General features: G+C 38.8%; 2 protein-coding genes across 8 annotated transcripts in view; one reads left to right on the forward strand and one right to left on the reverse strand.

Annotated features, from left to right (window-relative positions):
* Positions 1–4,408: 4,408 nt before the first annotated feature.
* On the reverse strand, positions 4,409–15,747 carry TIGD4 (tigger transposable element derived 4). Of its 3 annotated transcripts, XR_005528748.1 has the most exons (3): positions 15,587–15,747; positions 8,634–8,712; positions 4,409–4,605 (listed from the first exon to the last, which is right to left on the reverse strand). XR_005528748.1 is itself a non-coding variant. In XM_039234327.1 (2 exons), exon 2 carries the CDS (start codon positions 8,173–8,175, stop codon positions 6,640–6,642), a length of 1,536 nt encoding a protein of 511 aa, XP_039090258.1. In that variant the 5' UTR covers positions 8,176–8,712; positions 15,587–15,747; the 3' UTR covers positions 6,337–6,639. The 3 variants fall into 3 exon arrangements, 2 of the variants coding, with proteins under 2 accessions (XP_039090258.1, XP_039090259.1); XM_039234327.1 differs by lacking the exon at positions 4,409–4,605 and having other exon boundaries at positions 6,337–8,712; XM_039234328.1 differs by lacking the exons at positions 4,409–4,605; positions 15,587–15,747 and adding an exon at positions 9,430–9,475 and having other exon boundaries at positions 6,337–8,712.
* Positions 15,748–15,972: 225 nt separating this feature from the next.
* Positions 15,973–19,348, forward strand: part of ARFIP1 (ADP ribosylation factor interacting protein 1) — a 135,918-nt gene continuing 132,542 nt past the window's right edge. For 3 of the 5 annotated variants that reach the window (XM_039234356.1, XM_039234362.1, XM_039234358.1), the window contains exon 1: positions 15,973–16,241. The gene's annotated coding sequence lies outside the window, so the exon portion shown is untranslated. The remainder of the gene's footprint in view (positions 16,242–19,348) is intronic. The other 2 variants (XM_039234357.1, XM_039234359.1) reach the window with 1 other exon arrangement.

Here is a 19,348-nt window from a genome sequence, read left to right on the forward strand (position 1 = left end):
GCTAAGATTTTGTATGATTTCTCTAATAAATGAATGATAAATAAATGAATAAATGCATCTGACAGAAAGTGATCAGATTTGGGGGCGCCTGGGTGGCCCAGTTGGTTAAGTGTCTGACTTCAGCTTAGATCATGATCTCACGGTTCGTGGGTTTGAGCCCTGCGTCGGGCTCTGTGCTGACAGCCAGCTCAGAGCCTGGAGCCTGTATCAGATTCTGATCTCCCTCTCTCTCTGACCCTCCCCTGCTCATGCTGTCTCTCTCTCTCTCAGAAATAAATAAAACATTAAAAAATTTTAGGAAAAAGAATGTGATCAGATTTGGAAGAAAAAGACTGAAAGTTGAAGTTCTACAATCTGAGTATAAGGAGATGTAAAAGGTTAGTGACTTTGTAGTAGACCTAAACTGTACATACTACAGTTCAGGAATGCAAAAATATTTTTTTTAAGTTTATTCATTTTAAGAGAGAGAGAGAGAGAGAGAGAGTATGTGTATGTGTGCATGCATGGAGGAGGGACAGAGAGAAAGGGAGAGAGAGAATCCCAAGAAGTCTCCACAGTGTCAGTGCAGAGCCAACACAGGGCTCAAACTCACCAACCCTGAGATCATGACCTGAGCCAAAATCAAGAATCAGATGCTCAACCAACTGAGCCACCCAGATGCCCTGAAATAAACTTTAAAAATATTTCTTAAATATATTTATTAATTTTGAGACAGAGAGCAAGCGAGCACAGGAGAGGAGCAGAGATAGAGGAAGATAGAGAATCCTAAGCAGGCCCCATGCTGTCAGCACAGAACCTGCAGCAGGGCTTGAACTCATGAACTGTGAGAGCATGACCCCAACCCAAACCGAGCTGGACGCTTAACCGACTGAGACCAGGCTCCCCAAACTATTTTTTAAAAATAAGTTTTACTTGCCCACAAGTTGCCATTTCCATTAACAACAACAACAAAAAAAACCCACAAAAATCAAAAACCAAACTTAATCTTTTCACGTACATGTAACTGTCTTTTGGTTTAAGACTTAATTTCTTTGGGCACCTGGGTGGTACAGTCCTTTGAGTGTGTCTAGCTTTGGCTCAGGTCATGATCTCACGGTCCCCCACATCAGGCTCACTGATGTCAGCCTGTCAGCACAGAGTCTGCTTCAGATCCTCTGTCCCCCTCTCTCCACACATCCAGAGCTTGCACTCTCCAATAAATAAATAAATAAATAAATAAATAAATATTAAAGAAAAAAAGACTTAATTTCTTCTTAGAATTTATTCAGAGATTGGAAGATTTAAACTCTTCCCCAGAATGACCTCTTGGTACAGGTGCAAGAAGTTGTTATGACTAGCAAAGGTATTACAAAAGGGTAAATTAGTCATTATATAGGGGGCTCTCCCTTTAGGAAAAATAAAATTAAATCCTTGCCTCTACCAATCACAAAATAAATTTAAATATGAAGACAAAACTTGTAAGCTAGTAGAAGAAAATACAGAGGAATATTTCCTGGCCTTCAGGTAGGAACAAGAAAAATAATTAGTATAAAGAAATTAAGTGACCTTTGTTTGTAATGATAGTGAAATGATCTGATTAGAAAATATACTGGAATTAATAAGAAACTTTGGTAATGTTACTAGATATACAACAGTCCAAAAACATTCACTTTTTCTATATTAGTAGTAATAAGAAAATTAAAAGGAAAACATTCCATTTACAGTAGCAACCAAACTATAAAATACTTAGGAATAAATTAAGGAAATAAAGGATATATATGGTAATCTGAAGTAAACATAATAGTAATTATGTAAATTGGTAGCTAGATATTTGTATTGAATATACTTTCCTGTACTTTAAAAATTTAAGATTAGAGTATGTCAAATTAATGATTACTCCCTTGTGGCATTATCCATGAGATTTTTTTCCAAGTTTATTGTTGGCTAACTTTACAATAATTGGAAGAAATTAGCAGAGGCGCTGTAGAAGTCTGAGTCTTGCTATTACTTCTTTTGTCTCCTTTTTTCATAACTAGTTTGTTTGGTTTAATTCAATTTAGTAATCAACTGTTCATTATCATATCATGATATGAAATTCTCTCAGATATTTACTTTAGAGTGGGGTAATTATCTCTGCAAGAGTTAAGAGATACGATTCTAGATCTTTTTGGGAAATGGTTCCTCACCAAGGGCAGATAGTGACAGGAAAGTGGCTCTTATCTGTATGCTGGGTTACCTATTTTGCAACACAGAAAATAAGGCGTGGTATCAGCCAATAACACAGGCAGTGACTTTGCATTACAAAGAGAGTTCAGTGGCATACAAAGAGGAAGTTAGGGGAAAACAAAACAAAAACCCAATCTTAATTACCAATTCAGGAAACAAGATTAACTGTAACTTTGCATTTAGTTCTCCAACTGAGCAAATATTTAGTATCTCAATAGCCTGTCTGTATTTAATAGGTAAGTTGGGGAGCTGAATATACAGGGATTATACAACAGCCCCACCTTAAAAAAAATCATCTTGTTGGATTTGATGACTAAGAAAAAATAAGTAGAAGTGAGAGAGGAGGGGCCCCTATCCTTTCAATTTTTTCCCTACACACTGACTATGAGTTCTCTGACTGAAGAAGCTGACTTCTTTGAACTTAAATCAGGCTAACGCATGAAGATGAATATGTAATCTATGGTACGTTAAACCAGCAAGTCTAGTTTTTCACCAATTCAATACTATGCTATAGATCCTGTTTCACTTGGCAAAATAATTTCTAGTCTGGTAAGATGTTCAATAAGGAGAATAAGAGGAATAGGAGATTCAGTCCAGAATTTGCAAGTCAAATTTAGGAAATATCCAGTTCAGGCAAGCAAACTTTCATATACATGCAAGTAAAGGAAATTAAAAAAAAAAAGTTGAGACCTTGACATTTCACTCAGTGTGATGTGTATTTAACCAATTCTCTATTTAAAACATTCAGGGGTGCCTAGGTGGTTCAGTCTTTGAGAGTCCAACTCTTGATTTCAGCTCAAGTCATGATTCTGGGATTGTGGGATAGAGCCCCAGGGCAGGCTCTGTGCTGAGTGGAGCCTGCTTAAGATTCTCATTCTCTCTCTCTCTCTCTCTCTCTCTTCCCCTCCCTCTCCCACTGCCCCTCTCCCCTGCTTATGTGTGATCTCTCTCTTTCTCTCAAACATTCATGTAGTTTTCAGTCTTTTGTTTTTGTTTTAAACAACAGGATCTGAAGGCCTTTTTGTAACCCATTTGATAGTAAAAACCGACCTGACATGAACTTCCCTTCATATTGGAGATGTTTACTGGTGAAACACTCCTTCAACTCTCCCTCCCCTATTTTCCTCCCCACCACCAATTATTTTGCTTTGTATACAGTAAATGGGAGGTTTTACACTTGATCTTTGGTCCGGATGAGAAGCCAGGCAGGAAACATAAAACCCGTAGGCCTTGGTTTACTTATTGTCCTACTTTATCCTAAACCAAACCCTTCACAAGTGAAAGTGTCCCAAATTCAATATAAGATTTGTTGCTTGATGAAGCAGACAGAGGGGAAAAGCACTGTTGCAACAGTAGAAATTTATAAAGAACAATGAAAATAATACTATATTTACCTGAAAAGCAGGTGAATTGCTAAATGAAGTTATTCTCTGAAAAGACTAGTGACATTTAGTCCCAACTTTGTACTGATTATGTATGGAGAAGATAAATCAGGAGTGAGATACGCAGTGATTGTCCTAGGAAAAGTAAATTAAAAAAATTTTTGTTTTGAGGGCACCTGGGTGGCTCAATCAGTTAAGCACCTGACTCTCGATTTCGGCTCAGGTCATGATCTCATGGTTGGTGAGTTCCAGCCCCGAGTCGGACTCTGCACTGACAGTGCAGAGGCTGCTTGGGATTCTCTCTCTGCCCCTCGCCTGCTTGTCTGCACTCCCTGTTTCTCTCTCAACATAAATAAACATTAAAAAAAAATTGTTCTGAAAATTGTTTAAATTTATACAGCTTGTAACAGAAGAGTAAACAACATTAACAACTTAAAGTTTATCTTTAAATTTAAATATGCAGGCATCTTTTTCTAATTCTCCATGGGAGCCTTATCTTCCTATATCACCTTTAGATGTATTATGCCCCAGACATAAAAAATGAATCATGTCAGGGCACCTGGGTAGCTCAGTTGGTTAAGCGTCCGACTTTGGCTCAGGTCATGATCTCACGGTTTGTGGGTTCAAGCCCTGTGATGGGCTCTGTGCTGACAGTTAGCTCAGAGCCTGCAGCCTGTCTTCAGATTCTGTGTCTCCCTCTCTCGCTGATCCTCCCCTGTTCACACTGTCTCTCTCTCTCTCTCTCTCTCAGAAATAAAAAAAAAAAACAAAAAACATTAAAACAATGAATCATATCATATAGGAGAAAAACAGTAGGTACTTTCAGCATTTGGACATTAAAGTTGTTTCAAGTATTTTTGTTCGAACTTCCTTGGAGCCTCTGTGTTAGAGTGGTACAGGATTACCCACTCACAAGGTCTCAGCATTTCATTATCTCGGTGTTCTTAGGAGAGATCTTGGGAACAGAACTGTCGACATAGATCCAGCATATTCTCTGAAGTATTTCACCCTTGGGCCCCTAAACTCAAAGGGAAAAGAGCAACAGAATTTTCTTTTAAAAAGTATGGAAGAGAAGCACTGTGGTGTATAGTTAGAGGAACATAGGTCTAGGTGATAGAGAACTACTGCATTTTGGGTTTGGTTCTGAGGTTTTAACCAAATTATCCTTTCAGGTTTCAATGTCCTCATCTTACCAAAACTGAAGCTAATAATTCTTATGTCACAGGGGCGCCTGGGTGGCTCAGTCAGTTAAGTGTCTGACTTCAGCTCAGGTCATGATCTTACGGTTCATGGGTTCGAGCTCCACATCGGGCTCTGTGCTGACAGCTAGCTCAGAGCCTGAAGCCTGTTTCAGATTCTGTATCTTCCTCTCTCTCTGACCCTCCCCTGCTCACATTGTCTCTCTCTCTCAGAAATAAATAAAACATTAAAAAATTAAAAAATAATAATAATTCTTATGTCAAAGAATATCTGGAATGATTAAATAAGAACATTTGATATTTAAGTGGTATGAAGTGGAGAAAGAGAGAGAAAAGAACTGTTGAAGGCTTGATATATGCAAGGTACTCTGGTTACAGCCAGGGCTCTTAAGAGAGATTAAGGTCCATGATTTAGTTCCATGATTCCAATCATGCTAAAATTTAAATCAAATCATTAAATAAAATGTTTTCAATTAGCTTAAGTAATCTATATTTCACTCTATGAGAAATTTTCTTAATTTTAATATATTTTTAAGTCTATTACTAAATTTTAAAAGCAGAGTAAATCAACAGTGGAAAATAAAAATACTTTCTATAAATATATCCTTCCAAATGTGTCTTATATTGGTAGACTAATAATTCATAATAAAAATAATCTGTATAACATTTTATACTTTTTCAAAATACTTTTCAAACGATACTCTAATTTATATGTAATACATTAAATAAGCATGGCTTTTAAAATTTAACAACAAAAAAGTCTGGCACATGATATTTTTCTACTTTTAAAGACTATTTTATGGATGGAGAGTAAATAATTTCATACAATATTTTCAAATGTTCTACAGACAAAACTTCCTGAAACAGAAATTTAGTACAATTTGAAAGAAAATAAAAGATTAAATATATCAAAATATGCTGAAAAGACCCTCAGTTTTTCCTGAAAATAAAATTCAGTAAAATCAAGAAATAATTCAATATTATATATTAAAAGTTTCAGTTGTTAAAATTAGAAACATAAGAACCACATAAGACATTTTCTTTTTTAGTTACTACATATCTATCTTCATATATATTTTTCAAGAGTAATTTCATTAAAATATATTATAAGAATTTAACAAATGTTTCAATAATGTATTTTTCTATTAAAAGCACACACAAACATATAAATATTTAGGAAGAAACTATATCATCTTCTGGTTATAGATGACAGAAAGAGACTGATAAGGTCATAGTGTTTCATTTGACCTGATAAAGAAATAACTGAAAAGTAGTAAGACATATTTTTAATTATTTCGGTATATAATTGGGTCAGATTTTATTTTCAGTACTTTTTCATAATTTCCTCTTAGCAAGGTAACCTAGCTACAAGAAAAATAAAGTAATTTAAAATTAATACTTGATACAAGGCTAGAATATGTCTTTATAAAAATAAATATCTAAGTAATAGATATTTTATTTCCTAGACGAGGTAGATAAATTAAAATATTCTAGAACATGATCTGCACTTTAAAAAAAAGAGAAAATAGCAATCACCAATTCAACCTGTATTAATCAAATAGCTGGAGAGGTTTTTTTTCTTTTATTTTTGACATATGTACCATATATTCTAAGTACAAGGCCTCTGTAATACATTTTCTACTCCCCCAAACCTTGCTAAATTGAAATTCATATTTTCCATTTACTTACTCTTTATTTAATCTACCTAGGGCAACTTAGCTATTCAGGTCATAGACATTTGCAATTAAACCAAAGATTGCTAGGTTTTAAATTTTTTTGTGTTTAAGTGGTAGTTTCCTTCATATATTTTATCTAGTAAAATACATTAGGAAAAGATGTTATACCACAGATAATTATTTAGATGAGGAGTTAATAAAAATTTCAAGGTCTGCTAAAGAATTATGAAGCTCCTCGTTCATATCTTGACTTCTAAGAAAACTTTTAAGAGTATCTAAAGCAGTTATCGCTTCATTTTTTGATGGTAAAGGGAGTTCAGTTCCTAGAGATCCACCATCATCCTCTTCATCAGAAGTATAAAGCCCAGTTTCATCTGATTTACTCTCTTCAGTCTGTATGGAATCACCTTCTGGTGCTGCTTCACAGGTCTCCAAATCATCATCAAGGGCAGCATACTCTTCTAGAGATAAACCTTCAGGAAATTCCACGCCTGCTGCCTGAGCGTGGGCAACCAAATCAAGACCAGTGTCTGCCTCTTCATTTGTCTTGTCACTTTCTCCCTTTTGAGATTTGAATCCTGCCTCTTCATAGCTCTTAACAATAGTCTCGGGGGTTACAGCCCTCCAGCAAAGGTGCAAAGTATCAACCGCGTCTAGTAGGGAGAATGTAAATTCTTTGCTGCCTTCAACAGAGCTTAAAAATTTTTTGATAAGGCAATGTCTGTATTTGATTTTAAGGCTTTTAATAACACCTTGTTTCATAGCTATAAATTTGGAAGATAAACATGATGGGAAGAATGCTAGCTCAATGGACTTTAGGTTCTTTACCTCTGGATGTGAAGGAAAAGAATCAACAAAGATCACCACTCTTCGTTGCTGGGCTTGAAATTTCTCATCGAGCTTCCGCATCCATTGTTCAAACACCTCTGAGGTCATCCATGCCATTCTGTTAGCTTCATAACACACAGGCAATGATTTTATACCTTTGAAACAATGTGGATTTCTGTGTTTTCCAATGATAAGCAAAGGAAGTTTCTCTGACCCATCCATGTTTGTCCCAACCACTAGAGTTATTCTGTCTTTGCATAATTTTCCAATTGAGCACGTTTCTCCCTTAAATGCAAATGTATTTGTAGGTAACATTCGATAAAGTAGCCCAGTCTCTTTTATATTAAAGACGTTGTTAGGATGATAATCGTTTAAATAATAAGGAAGTACATTTTGGTGCCAGACAGTTGAAGGGTCTACCGATACACCTGTAGCTTCTACAGGTTGAGCTCTGAATACTAAACCGTACCTGGATTTAAAGCGATCCAGCCAACCATTACTGCACTTAAAATCATTATGTCCCAGTTTCTGTGCAAAATCATTAGCTTTTAGACGCAACATTGGACCATTAACTGGTACATTTAGACACTGAGCAATTCGATACCACCTCATTAATGCCTCTTCCAGATCTGTGTAAAAAGCAGTTCTCAGTCTTTTTCTCTTTGGATCAAATCTCAGAGATTCAAAGGCTTCTAGAACTTTGTCTTTATTCTTCATAATAGAAGACAATGAATTTTTCTTTATTCCATATTCAGCGGCAATTTCTGCCTTTTTCTTGCCACTTTCTACTGCGTTTATAATGTCAATCTTTTCTTCAATGGATAAACTTTTCTTTTTCTTCACCGTTACGGGCAGAGTCGAGGCATCCACAGAAGCTTCTGCCATGTCAACCAGTGCTTATGTAGAGATTCCTCGTCTTTCTGGTGTCTGTTTCTTTAAATTTCTTTTCCAAAATGATACAAATTGCTGCTTTCTATCTCGCTTCATATATTAAAAGTTGGCGAGTGTCTCTTAGTCTTCTCAGGAAATTGAGAAGTAAATATATGTTTTCAAAGGTTCTGAATACGAAAAACGTTATGTGCAGCTAGAATATTTTAGAAGAGAAACTTCCTTCCCAGGACCTGTGCGGCTCAGTTTATAGTTTATTCAGAGTTCCAGAAGTCAAGCTAAAATAGAAATCTCATTATGTCAAACCTGTCCAGTCCTGCCGATATATTTTTGGAACTTCAATCCTTTAAGATGATCCATTTTATCCATGCACACTCAATCTCTTATTAATTCTCCACAGAAGGCCTCAGAGATAAGAAGGAAAAGCATTCAGTAATTTTCATGCAAAATGTTACCCATTAATTTCCAAGTCTCTTCAGGGTGGAGGAGAAAGTGGTAGAATCCTTCTAGGACCTGATGGTATATCTTCTGCCTCTGAAAAAAAAAAAAAAAAGAAAGAAAAAAGAAAAAAGCTATTTTAGCAATGATGTATCAATTGAATATCAGAAAGGACATTTGTACTAATTAGTTATGCTTTTAATAATAATGAAAAGAATGGGATCATGTTTCTGAAAATATAATAACCAAAGCTTCCAGAAGAAATGCTTACCTCCTAAACGGCCTCAGTAAAAGCCCTGTAGCTCTGCTCTATGCATTTGAATTCTCACTTGCTTTTGGATGCTTTGTAATATATACTTCCGAAATAATTCAGACAAACTTAATCTGTTTTGAAAATGGGCACTTACCAAAATTAAAAAACTAAAAATTATGCTGGAGAGATCTTTGGTGGCTATTTTTCACATGAAGTCATAGCCTGCCCCCTCTGACTCCGCTAAAAGAAAAACATAGACAGTAGTCACAAGGTTCAACTTTTAATAGCACATGGGAGACAGTGTCTCCTTTATAGGAGACTGATATAAAAGGCTTTGCTAAAAATCAAAACAAGTGATTCTATTACAAATTTTAAAAATCTTTTTTTAATCTAAATGCTTACAAACCCAGTAACTTTTGTATCACTTTGACACATTAGCCAGATGCACAGAGGCCAGATATAGTTGACAAAATGCATAGGAACAAGCAAATTCTTAAGAGGATATAATGCAGAAAAAGACCTAGACTAAGAGTAAGAAGGAGAGTGACCATGAGTCTTACTTCACAACCCAGGACATCCACTTCCTTATCTGTAAAGAGCTTATTGCAGTGTAAGGATATGGGCTTCCGTGCAGGCCACACCTGTGTTGACAAGTGATTCTGCCATTTAGTACATACGGGATCCTAGGGAGATTACTTAACTATGTGAAGCTTCAGCTTCCTTATTTGTAAAATAGGTGTAACTACAGCCCCTACCAAATAGGGTCATTGCACATGCAATGAGATTCAACCAGAGAGTGTAAAGTGCTCAGCACAGTGTTTTAGCACCTTACAGAGTGAATGGTGAATGTCTGGTCATGATCTTGTCATCATGATTTTCTCTCTAACATCCCTTTGGTTGTGCCAATCTACACAATTCAAAGAGTTTACAAAATCCTACTTGCAAACTGAAGCAAGAATCCTACCTTAAATGTATACTGAAAGCAGAGATCTCAAATCAAACAGTACTGTGAGAACAGTCACATGGACCAGATAAGTTTGCTCCTCCCTTCCCAGGTAGCACCTACTGTACCAGAATCTACAAACTTTGGGCCTACTGCAGGCCAAGGTGACAAGCTCATTTGATGAGCAGGTGTTACTACTGTGTGATATAGTGTGGGCACTCCACTCCTCTAGACTGTCTCTTCTCCCAGGTTTCAAGATGTCATATTCTGTTTTTGCACAAATTTTTTTGAGAAAACTTTTTGTCAAAATTCCTCTGCCTTTGCTGTCTAAAAGAAGTAATTTTTATCATAGGACTTACAACGAATAAAGGAGTTTTGCTGTTGTTGTTACTGTTATTGTAAAAAGGCCTTAATAATAATTGTGATGGCCCAGGGCTTTATTTTCCAAACACCTTTACTTCCTGTATTCCAAACAACTCAGGAGGAAGATAAAACTGAGTTTCAAAGCTCACATAGTTATAATGTGGTTGAGCGAAGTCCAGAACCCAGGCTTTCTAATGTGAAGTCTACCATTCTTTTCACTATATTACAGTGTCTTTGAATCACACTGGTGTGGCCTCCTTTGATAATAGTTGTACACTCTGTGTCCCCAGCACCACGCCAAAGCAGCATTTGCAATGCCTACCCAAACCTGACAACAACAACAATAAAGCAACATCAAGCCTCTACAGAAGAATAAGCCTTTATGAATTCTGTGAACATAAACAGCAACCATATCCCACTGGCAGAGTGGGCTGACCTTTCTGAGAAAATAAGCTTTGAGCATTCAACTAAAACAAACAAACAAAAACTTGCTCATATATGGGATCTCCTTGTATATTTTTCTGCAATTTCCTGTAAATCTACAATTATTTCAAAATAAATATTTTTTTAAAAATTTTTAAATTTTATTTTAGAGAGAGCGTATGAGTGGGAGAGGGAGGGAGAGGGAAAGAGAGAGGGAGAGAGAATCTTAAACTCTCTTAAGAGCTAATCTTAAGCTCTGCACTGAGTGTGAAGGCTGACATAGGGGCTCGAGCCTGTGACCATGGGATCATGACCTGAGCTGAAGTCAAGAGTCAGATGCTCAACAGACTGAGCCACACAGGTAACCCTCAAAATAAACATTTTTAAATATCTTGCTCTTATTAGGAAGATACCAACCTTCAGAAATTGAGGTAGCAAGAACCAATTTTTTAAGACAAAACTACACAAGACTACTCTCCAAGAGAAAAAGGTACTCTCTCAACTTCTCCCTTCCTTCTTTCTTCTTTTCTTTCCTTCCTTTTTTCCTTCTGCCTTATTTCATTTGTCAGAAATAAACCCTATCATCTCAAATAACAAGAATTACAGAAAAAGTAATTTGAATTTCCTCCCTTACTCCCTCTCAAATAAAACAATATAATATACACAGAAATTAGTGATTTTCTTGATCAGATTGAAAGTAATGATGTTTATTTAGAAAGGTATTAGTTGTTTTCTGAGAGTTAATGGTATATATTTCCTTCTAAAACAGTAGTGAAACCTATGATTTTCCATGGTAATACACAAATATACCTTTTTTCCTGAAACAACCACATTTCTGATGCCAAGCCAGACAAGCCAGACTTTTTCCCTAGAAGAGAATAAGACAACAATACTGCTTAACCAGTGAAGCTAACATTTTCCATTCTCCCACAGTATAATGGCTGGGATAGTTCTTGCAGGGAGTAATGGCAGTAGCTAATATTTCTCAGAAGTACCCATTCTCTCAATTATGCTCATTAATCATTCTACTTCTTGAAAATACTACAGTAGAAAAATACTGTACATGTTAGATACTATTTTCTCTATGTCAATGGTAAAGCTAACTGAAGAAAAAGAACTGGCAATTCACTAAAAAAGACTTACCAATTGAACTCCAAGTAAAGAAAACAATAGTCAGTTCTACTGGTAATAAGAGAGATGTAAATCTTTCAAACCAGGAGATACTTTTTTTGTTTTTGCCTACCAGAATGGAAGTATCTAGTGTTTGCCAGAATATAACATAGGCTGTGAAGGGGTATATAAATTGGTACAAAGCTTACAAAGGGCAAATTAGTAATATGATACAAAAACCTAAAAACTGTGTATCACCTTTATCCAGCAAGTTCATACCTAGGATTTTATCTCCAAAGAATGACTGTAGATGTAAAAACAACCTAGTTAACAAAGGTATTAATTTCCTATTGCTGCATTTAGTAGCTTAAAACAATACCCACTTATTATCTCATAGTTCTGCAGGTCAGAAGTCCAGGTGAGCTCACCTGGGTCCTCTGCTTAGGATTTCACAAGGCAGAAATCAAGATGTTAATCAAATAGGACTTTTATCTGGAGGTTCTACAGAAGATGTGCTTGCAAGTTCATTCAGGTTATTTGCACAAGAATTCAACTTCTTGAGGCTGTAGAACTGAGGTCCCTGAGTTTTGGATGCCTGTCCTCAGAGACTGCCTTCAGCTCCTGAAAGCCTCCTTCAGGTCCTCGACTGTGGCCCTTTTCATTTCAGCAATAGAGAACCTTTCTCCTGTCAAATCTCTGTCATGCTTCGAATCTCTCTGCCTTCTCTGGTGCAACCAGCAGGAGAAAAATCTCTGCTCTTAAAAGACTCATGCATCAGTTTAGGCCCATCCAGATTATCTCTCTGTTGATTAACTTAAAGTCAACTGGTTGCTTCAGCAAAATCCCTTGTACATGTAATAGAACATTACGATGGGAATGATATCCTACCATGTTCAAATAGGAGGGAATTCTACAAAGTGAGAATCACTGGAAGTCATAGAATTTTACCATACAATGATATTCCTCCCACTGTTGTTATGATGACAGACAAAACGGGAAAGAACCCAAATGTGTAGCAAAAAGGATTAGGTAAACAAATTAAGAAATATATATACTAAAATACTACTAAGCCACTGAAGGAGAGTATTTAATGAGGAAGAAAATTCCATGATCTATTAAGTGAAGAAAGCAAAATACAAAACTGTATGCCCACAAAACTAACATATACTGAAAGTTACATGAGGGCAGGGGCTCATGGCTCTTCCTACCATGGTTAGTACCCAGGAAACAGTAGGTTCCAAATAACTTGTTGAATAAATGTAGAAAAAATATATATTTATAGAAAAAATTGACAAAATGTTCTATGTTAATTCTAGATAATGGAATTATGGATAACTCCAGTTTTTTTCTCTTTGTAGTTAAAACAATTTCTACTCTGACGTCCTACTCATACTACTATTCACAGGCTTCTTTACATATTCCAATTATCAGTATCCTCTAACAGAGGGTTTATTTCCAGAGAATTACACTGTGCAATCATTAACTAAATATGTCTCCATGAAAAGGGAGCTGATGAAATGATAACACTATTGTGACATTATGAGAATCCCCCTAGAAAAGATTTGAAGGTAGTGCCTCTTACTTTCTTTTGAGAAAATAATATTTGTAAACAATATACAGTATTCAACATCTAAAGCAAAGAAAAAAGTTGTGTGCACATTTAATTCATTCAGAAAGGAATAATATTTGTTAACCTGTTACCTACCCTATTTCCTTCCTGGTCAATAAATGAAATACAGGCTGTCGGAGTTCTCCATAAGCCAAGTGAAAAAACGGAACCTGATTTTTCAAAAGCTGAATAATGGCCAATAGCAGTACAAAGGTAAATGAATAGATAATCCCCATATCACAGGCAGACATGGCAGACTATTACCTTTTTTCTTACCTCTTGAAACATAGATGTCAATTTAGAGAAAAGTAGTAATCTTCTATTCTTCCTAAAGAGAATGGGCAGGCAGAATTCCCCAAACTCTAGGGCAGAGAAAAAGAGAGAGAGAGAAAAGAAAGAGAGAAAGAAAGGAAGGAAGGAAGGTCTCTATCTAAGCAGGGTTAGATTCAAAATAAGATCTTTCTGTTAGATTCAAAAGTTTCCCCCAATCAAAAAACATCAGCTTCTGATTCTTTATTCTAAAATAAAGTTCATAGAATTTCACCATCTTCCATCACCAGCTGAAGTAGCTTCCAGTGTTTTCTTCAAGCCAACCTACATTCTAATTTCCCTTGGGGCAGCAGAAATCACGGGAAGATTAATCCTGTGTGTGGCCTTGCACTATGAATGAGGACTAATCATGCACAGTACCAGAAATGTACTGACTAGAGTACCTAACATGATTAACAGCACCTTCACTAAACAGAAATTAGCAGGAGTTCCAAGCGGTTCCAAGTCCATCAGAACCTCTAGCAAAACAGCCAGCAGTTGCCAAGGAAACTATTCAGCTAAGGACAAATAATTAAAGCAAGCATCCACCCACCTCTGAGCCTAACAATTTAGTAGTTAGATGGACTTTAATGAAGCTAAGCATTCCCGAACTCGAGACACCTGGCGGGAATCCTTAAGGCACCCACAAACTCAGTACAGGTCATTCAAGCACCAGTGAGCACTGTCATGCACCTCTTCCTAGCCACCCTTCTGGAAATCTAAGAATACTTGTACTTTGCTACTATGTTCCATTCTGTTCCTATACAAGAACAGCAGTAATTATTCTAGATTGAGAGACCCTTTTCTTACAATTGAAAAGACTAACAGGATGGCTCTAAACAGTAAAAATCCACAGTGGGCTACAGAACTGAAGTTACAGTTTGAGTGAACTGACATATACATTTGCTCTTTTCTAGGGGGCAGAGCCACTTAAGAGAAAGGTCCTTTCTACGTAGATTTATGTTTTTGGACTTGAGCATTGTTTTTATCAGAGCAAGTGTCCTGGAGATCTCGGTAATAATTATTGTTGGTTACTTCCGAAACATTTGTGTTGTCGTGGGTATTTACTATTCATGGATATGGGTACGGCATTTGCACAGGGATATACGATTCACTATGCTGAAACTCCCTAGAATTTGTAAAGGCAGAATTCTGTCTTCGGGCACTTAGCCATTAAAAATGTATCAACGAAGACGACAAATAAAGGAGGTAAGAAATACGGTCGAAAGAATGGTAAAACCCACGGAATGCACTGTTACCCTTCGCATTTCTACAAGTGAATGGCGGTAAAAATGAGCACCCACGGCTGTCAAAGGAAATGCAGTTCAGAACCTTGAAGGGGGGGGGATGCATGTGGGTGGATCAACTGTAAGTACTGTAGGCAAATAAGCTTCAGGTATGTGCACCACTGCAAAGCCATACATTCCCTCCAATCAATGCCGGGGATGGGGAGAGTTCCACAATACAGGTTGGGGTCTCAACTTAGTAAACTACAAAGGGCTCTGAGGAAAAGGATTGTTTTGCGCAGGGAGGACAGTGATCTACTGAAGAACAAATGGGATGGGCAAATAAAGCAGAAATCAGTCATGTGGATAAAGAGGAGCAGGAAAGAAAAGTATCCGGGATCCACCGTCAGCGAGCGAGCAGTGCAGAAAGTGATCACAATAACAGCAAGTGACCAGAGCTCGGGGATGCCAGGCTTGGGGGTCTGGTCTTCCTAAAGTGAGTGGGCGTGAGTGACGCGGCCGGAGTGGGGCGCTCCAGGCACTGGGGAAGCGAGGGTGAGGAGCCCGCATCCCGTCTGTTCCCTTAACCCCGCATTCCCTCCACCTTCCCACCCGCCGCGGGATTGAAACAACCTTCTACGTGCTCTCCCGCAGATGAGAAAGAAGCTTTAGTTCTCCTCTAGTATGCCTGGCGGCGAGCTACGTCCACCTCCACCCTCCCGCCGCTGGCTCACCGTCTGCTGGGGGAACGCCTAACGCGTGAGGCTGGGGTGTATGAGTAAGAAAGAAGGGATGCTGAGGGCTCCTGGAGACCTCCGACCACTCAAGACCAGGCCCGCACGCCCTTCCGCAAGCTCCCAGCTTTGGCAGGTGCATCGGGACCAGCGCGCACACCCCTCTGCGATCCGGCCGCAGCCAGAAAATTACCCGGGCAACGGCGCCGGCGGAGCCCCGGATGTGGTTGCTAGGGCCGCAACGGGAGGGGCGGGGCCAGCCTCCTGGAGTGGGGCGGAGGAGGCCTCGAGGGAGGCGCGCTGGCACCACCGAGATGTGGATGGGGCGGGCCAGATCGAGAGAGAGAGGCCGTCCAGGGCCAAGGGCAACGCTACTTCCGGTCTCCTCACTTCCGGCTCCGCTGCTCTCTGTGCTGGTGCTGCAGGCCGGGTTAAGAGGCAGCCGGTTTGAGTGTCCTCGGCGGTTGGTCAGTGTGAGGCTGTGACAGCTGCATTTGTTCCCCGCCCCCGAGGATCCGAGGTGCGTGGGGGGAGGGGAAGAAGAAAAAGGCCCAGGTCGCGTTTCCGCTCACTCCTTGCCAGGTTTGAGGCTACTCCGGAGAGCAGCGGCAAGGATAATCCTCGACGTGAGAGCTGCTGGGTTCGCCGCAGACAGGTGAGGGCGGAGCTGGCCCGCCGGGAAAGAAGAGGGGGGCGGGGAGGAAGGCTGGTCTGAGGTAGTTGGCGGGGGTGGACACGTTGCTCCTGTGGAGCTTGCCATTCCAGACTTTCACTAGACACTTCTGTCCCTAGTCTGTGTCATATCTGCCCAAGGATTCGGCATTTGGTTTCTGCCCCGACCCCCGGTGTCCCGGAAACAGCCAGTGGAAAGGGAAGGACTGGCCCTTGCAGGGCTGCGCCCTCTCTTTGCATGCATTAGGTGGGAGAGGCGGCGGCAGGATCCAGGGCTTTCTCGACTAAGTCTCGGGGTGGGCCACCTTTAGGTTGGGTGTCCAGTCTTTATTTTCCTTCTCCGCTCACTGCATCCCTTACTTCCTCTCTTCCGCAGTGAGAGGAATGGAGAGAGTGGTAGTCCCTCCAAGAGGTTCACAGGGCAGTGGTGCAGGGAGGAGCCTTGCCCAAGTAGTGTCCCAAGTCTGACTGTGCTTGTGAGGACGGCCAAGGAATGCTGGCGCTTGGGAAGGAAGTCGTGCTGTCGTCTTCTCATCCGTTCCTTTTTGCCAAGTTACTGTTTACGTGTCTAGGAAAAGGAAAGGTTTTTGTTTTGTTTTTTAAAGAGCAGCTTCTAGACGCTTTTCCTTTTTACTTTATTGCTTCCTTTGTTTTGCTTTCATCTCCCTTTTGTACCCAAAGATGTCAAAAAGTTTATAGCTTACACTTCCCACAGATCCTTAAGCCACCCCCTGCTAGGATTTCTGTTCCTTCCCCTTGTTTTCTCCTAGATTGAAGTACATGATTTCTTTTACGTGGTTCTTTTTTCTTTTTCAAGTTTCTGTTTACCTTAGAGAGAGAGAGAGGGAGAGAGGGAGAGAAAGAGCACGAGTGGGGGAGGGGCAAAGAGAAAGGGAGAGCGAGTATCTCAAACAGGCTCCAGGCTCAGAGCCGGACTCCGGGCTCTATCCCACCGCAGCGAGATCATGACTTGAGTCACACCAAGAGTTGGATGCCTAACCGGCTTAGCCACCCAGGCGCTCCATCTAATGCGGTTCTCACTGATGAGGAAAAATGGAATATTTACAGGACTGTTCATAAACTTGTGCTTTGACCTACAGGCGTGTGCTACCCTTAGCCATTTAATTCACTTCATTGGCATAGAAATGTGCACCAGAGTTGGTTGTGTTAAAACAGTCTTATGTTAAGGCTGCAGGCCATTTCATTGCTGCTATCTTAGAGTGACTACAATGGACTGTGTGTTTGTACTGCTTTAACCGTACTTTTTTTTGTTTTCCTTGCTCAACATGACCAACTTCCTCTCCTGACCATCAGGTCTAAGGCTCATTCCCTGAGAAAATAGAAAATATTTCTAATTTTACTTTTTGTATTAAAATCTCTGCCTCAGTTACTTTCATTCCTTTTCAAATTGATAAATTAGTTTGCCTTAATCATGGGTTACCTTGATGTACATGTTCTAAAAAGTCTTAACTTTCAGGGGTCTTCCTCATTCCCATCTTTTAAATTATGTGCAGAGTTTTGTTTGAGTGCATTTGAGGGAGGGGGATTTGGGGTGATTGTCCATTAAAAAAATCAAATTCTCAAAGAAGATATGTAACCTCTAGTTAGATTAAAAACTACTCCTTAGTGTCTTGTTCAAGTTAATGACAACTTTTTTTGTGGAGCTGTTAATTTTTCAAACAGTGAAGAGCTTGTATTGGGAGAGTAGAATGCAGAGATTCTAGCTTTAAATTGAAATCTCTTACTTAACTACTTTAAAACGTGTGTTTCTAAATTCCTTCCTAGACCTAGAGAAGGAAGTAAGACTGCCTGCTTAACATAGTTCCTGATTGTGGTTTTGAGGTTTCTTTTTAGGGATGGCTGTTTGTGGCCAATGCTGTGGAAGTCTATTGGATTTATAAATTAATGTGTTTGTTAATATTTAATACATATTAAATATCACCATCCTACTTGGTACATTCGGAATAAAAAAGTTAAGTTTTGGTTATCTTGTGCTTTCATTTTCTTGTTTTTCACTTGAGGCATTACGTTGGACTTTGGCTTTGCTAGGAATGGCAAATAAGATGGTTTAGCAGCGTGTTTCATAAACTTTTGGTATGTTGCTGCTTATCTAGTCAACCCCTTTCCCTCTATTCTATATTAGGTATTTTAATGATTATTCTTTCATGTAAAAAATCAGTGTCCCTCCAAATGTAGTACGAGTTTAGTGTGTACTTGAACTTATCGATTTGGTTGCGAAGTGTTTATTGGTTGAGAGTTGAAGTTCTAAAATGTTTGACACTTGTTTCATAGAATGTTAGAACTTGAAGAGACATGTAGAGCAACCAGATTCTTCTCACAAAGTAAAAGGACTTCCTGCTGTCTAACATCCTCACTTGGGGGAGTAGAAAACATATTTTTATAAAGAGAGGGGTATGCTAAATTAGTTTGTTTCTAAAAAGGTAATAACAGTCAGAAGGTAGGTTATAGCCAACACCATACCAACAGTTAACGTTTGTTTGCCTACTGTGTGCCAGGCCTTATGCTAATTGCTTTATGCGGTTATCGCATCTAATCCTCACAGCAACTTTTCCAGGGTGGCTAAAATCCCCGTTTTTATAGATGAAGACTGAAACTAAACGATTAACTGAGGCCAAAGTAATGTGCTCAAAATTACACTGGTGGAGCCAGGATTGAACCTAGGTTGTTTGACTCCAGACCGAACTCTTAACTACTACTCTAGACTGCTTCTGCCATGTACATTGTTTTTGGTGTGACTTTGGGATATCTCACCTTACTCTCTATCAGCTGTTAAGAAAAGAATATCTTTTCCTTTATTAATCTTCAGTAGGTGAACACCTTGTTGAATGTCATACCTAAAAGTATGACAAAAAGAAATGAACTTGGAGAAAGCTTCTGTAGTGTTACTTGGTAGAGTTTTACCATCAGGATGGATATAACTCTGTGTCTGTGTGGAGTGTGTATGCGTTTATGACATGAAGAATGGGAAATGAGAAAAAGGTTTTAAGAAATAAACTTGGCTTTGTAAGATTCTGGAGGTATAAATACATTTGAGAATGACAAATTTGGGATGAAGAAAGGAATATTCAG

This window comes from Hyaena hyaena, unplaced genomic scaffold, assembly GCF_003009895.1.
Source record: "Hyaena hyaena isolate Hyena2069 unplaced genomic scaffold, ASM300989v1 scaffold_89, whole genome shotgun sequence".
NCBI lineage: Eukaryota > Metazoa > Chordata > Mammalia > Carnivora > Hyaenidae > Hyaena > Hyaena hyaena.